This window comes from Otolemur garnettii, unplaced genomic scaffold, assembly GCF_000181295.1.
Source record: "Otolemur garnettii isolate 467f Iridium unplaced genomic scaffold, OtoGar3 scaffold00089, whole genome shotgun sequence".
Classification (NCBI taxonomy): domain Eukaryota; kingdom Metazoa; phylum Chordata; class Mammalia; order Primates; family Galagidae; genus Otolemur; species Otolemur garnettii.
Genome location: NW_003852484.1, coordinates 3611949 through 3615405, shown reverse-complemented (window position 1 = coordinate 3615405; position 3457 = coordinate 3611949). Strand labels below are relative to the sequence as shown.

At 38.8% G+C, this 3457-nt stretch overlaps 1 protein-coding gene across 1 annotated transcript in view; it reads left to right on the top strand.

Annotated features, from left to right (window-relative positions):
• Positions 1-3044, top strand: part of CSTA (cystatin A) — a 14332-nt gene extending 11288 nt beyond the window's left edge. Inside the window, exon 3 of the mRNA XM_003795079.3 lies at positions 2825-3044. Within this exon, the coding sequence (XP_003795127.1) occupies positions 2825-2953 (129 nt within the window). The 3' untranslated portion in view covers positions 2954-3044. The remainder of the gene's footprint in view (positions 1-2824) is intronic.
• The last annotated feature ends 413 nt before the right edge of the window (positions 3045-3457 follow it).

Genomic DNA, 3457 nt, shown 5'->3' with positions numbered 1-3457 from the left:
GTAGGGTGGGACCAGATGGTATCTTGAAGCATAATCCACTTTAAAACTGAATGATTCTACATGTCTGAATTAAGTGTATTTAAGAAATAACTTGACTCATTAGCTGGGAAAATAAACTATTTTTGCCCTTTATATAAGCCTTTTAATTAATACAATTTAAATAATTATTTTTTGCAACTTGAATTAGTAGATTCAACTTGTGGCCCTCTTGGTATAGTTTAAAGCAAAGGAAACTTTAAAAATATTTTAAAATTTAGTTTTATAGCTATGTCAAAAAATTAAATGATGCACTGATTTAGTTCTAAATGAAATTGTTGAGAGGCAACCAATTCAAATCAACCATGGATATTTGGGGGCCATTTTCATCCTTATGTATTAAGAAAGTGAGAATTCTGATTTTAAAAATAATAAATACTCAAGTATATTTACTTAATCTTTACTTAATCATCAGCCTTGGCACAGTGTGGCTTATTTCTCTTTAATAAATAATTAACCACTTAAAATATATAATAAATAAATGTTTACAGCAAAGAAATCAAATAAATGGATATAGCCAGCTCAGCACAGAAAGGTTACGTTACTAGATTGTATAGGTGAATCAACCCAGTCCTACCAAATTTGAGTTCCTAGTATAGCCCAGGCCTATGGAGATGCATTCAAATGAGACTCCACTGTATCCTTAAAAAACAATGGCATTGTCTCCTCCATTCTCAATCTGCTTTCCTCAGGGCCTGAAAAGAAAGTTTTCCAGTTAAAAATGACTTTGTTCAAAGACAGAAAATAATCCATCAAAATTTGGATCATTATTATAACAACTTATGATTAATCCAGATGCATAGGATTCACATATTGACCAGCTCACACATTTCTTAAAAAGCTTATGAAAAACTATCTCAAAAATTTCTTCTTGAAAATTTCTCCCCTTGACCATCCTTTTGCCCTCTCTTAACCCCAGTCCTTCCTCTCTCTTTCTCTCAGTCTTTTGATCCTTCTGCTATCAAACTTCTCCCACAGGATGACAGCCACTGACCCCAGTTTCCTCCTTACTTCTTGGCAGTCTGGGTGTTGATCCCTTTGCTCTGGGCCACTCTCTTGATTTAAGGTCTTGCTGGTAATGTGACACTCGCCACATATCTGAATCAGAATGGTAAAAGGGAAGGACCATAGGCTTTGGTGTCAGACCATCCTGGTTTTAGACCCTTGTTGAAACCTGTGTGATTGAAGCTCCCTCCTCTTTCTCTCTGAGCCTTCTTCCCCTCATCTGCACAGTGGGGTAACAACCTACTTTTCAGGGTTTTGTGAGGTATAATCAAGGCAGGAATTTACTGAGCACTTACACTGTGTCAGCTACTATTCTAACAGGTAGGCACGGATCATCTCATTTAGTAATCACAACAAATATACGAGATACGTATAATCACTTCTCTTGTGTTACTGATGAGAATATTGAGCCCCAGGGTGGGCTCAATAAGAGCAGAGTCAGGATTTGAACCCAGGTAGTCTGATGCTTACCTATTGGCTGTGCTGCCTCCAGTGATGTTTGCCAAGGTATCGATGCCCTGAACTTCTTTTGAAGCACAGCAAGTGCTTTTAAAAGGTTACAACATAGGCTTGGCTCCCGTAGCTCAGTGAGTAGGGCTCCAGACACATACACCGAGGTTGGCAGGTTCAAGCCTGGCCTGGGCCTGCTAAACAACAATAACAACTGCAATCAAAAAATAGCTGGGCATTGTGGTGGGTGCCTGTAGTCTCAGCTACTTGGGAGGCTGAGGCAAGAGAATCACTTAAGCTCAAGAGTTTGAGGTTGCTGTGAGCTGTGATGCCATAGCACTATCGAGGGCAACTTCATCTTAAAAAAAAAAAAAAGGTTACAACATAGAGTAAAAAGAGCATAGATGTTGGAGCCTAAGAAATCTGGGCTTAAATATTGGCTCTGTCACTTAACTAGCTGAGAGATTTATGAAAAACCTCTTAATCTTTCTTGCTAATCTTTTATATCTGTAAAACTGACATTGTTCTGACTTTCTTCAGGTCTTTAATAATAAGTAACTATAATCATATATCTGAGATACTCATCGTAGTGTATGGCTCATAGTAAACATTTGACAAACGGCAATTTTAAAATTAGGGTAGGAAGTGAGATCAGAACACAATAAATATTATTATAAGGCTAAACTTCTATTGTCTCAGCCAAGAACAAAAGTAAAAATTCTTACCATGAGTTTACGGATCCTAGATTCATATCCAAACTACTGTCTCACCCTTCATACCAATGACTTCCTAGAAAGACCCCTTTACTTTAGAAGGGAGGCTGTCTTCCCCCTGGGCCCTGCTCGGTCCTACCAGTGGACACTTATAAAGTGGGTTCCAATATAGGGATGGGAACCCTGCATTCCAAATTTTCTAGGGCAATCTGATCTTCTTCCTTATCAAACTGTATGGCAAGCAAAGTGTCACGATTTGGGAGTCAGAAAACAGCATCACCAAAAATACAGGCTGTCACTTGTTTTCTTGCTTGCTGCGTCTTGGCAAATAAAAAGTAATTCTAGGCTATCATTTGTGCCCAGATTATAACATTTAAAAAAGAACAACAAAATAAACTTAGGACTTATGCCTGCTGCCATGTTGTTAGTCTGCCCTTTGTTTCATAAAATATTTTGGCAGGTATATAGGAGCAGCTAGTCTAAGAACAGTAGGCTGATCTAGCAAGGCTATATCCCAAGGACTTACTGCACTGACATCTCGACAGCCCTGTAGATCTTTCACTTGATGTTGGCCTTTCTGATTGAATCTTTTTCATCTTCTTTTTTGAAATACCCTTCAGATACGAGTAGACGATGATTGTTATGTTCACGTGAAAGTATTCCGAAGTCTTCCTTATCAAAATCAGGAGTTGACGCTTACTGATTTCCAGACTGACAAATCCAAGGACGATGAGCTGACTGGCTTTTAGCAGCATGTTCCCAAAGTGATCTGGTTCCTTCCACTGGCTACAGAGAAATGGTCCTTGTTAATAAAATATGCCCATCAATAAAGAAGAATTCCTTTTCAAATACCTTATTTCTTGAATTATTTCTCATTATTGCATTATATAAAAATTACTTTTTCTTTCTCAAAATCAGTAGTATGTATAATGCTTGGTATTTTTCATCATTTTTTATATCACGGCACACTTGAACCTATAGTTAAATTTCTGCAGTATATTTCAATTACATTGATTTAAAAGGGAGTACAGGCTTGGCGCCTGTGGCTCAAGTGGTTAAGGCCCCAGCCACATACACCTAAGGTGGTGGGTTCGAATCCCCAGCCCGGGCCCACCAAACAACAATAACGGCTGCAACCAAAAAATAGCCAGGAGTTGTGGCGGGCGCCTGTGGTCCTAGCTACTTGGGAGGTTGAAGCAGGAGACTCACTTGAGCCCAGGAGTTGGAGATTGCTGTGAGCAGTGAAGCCATGG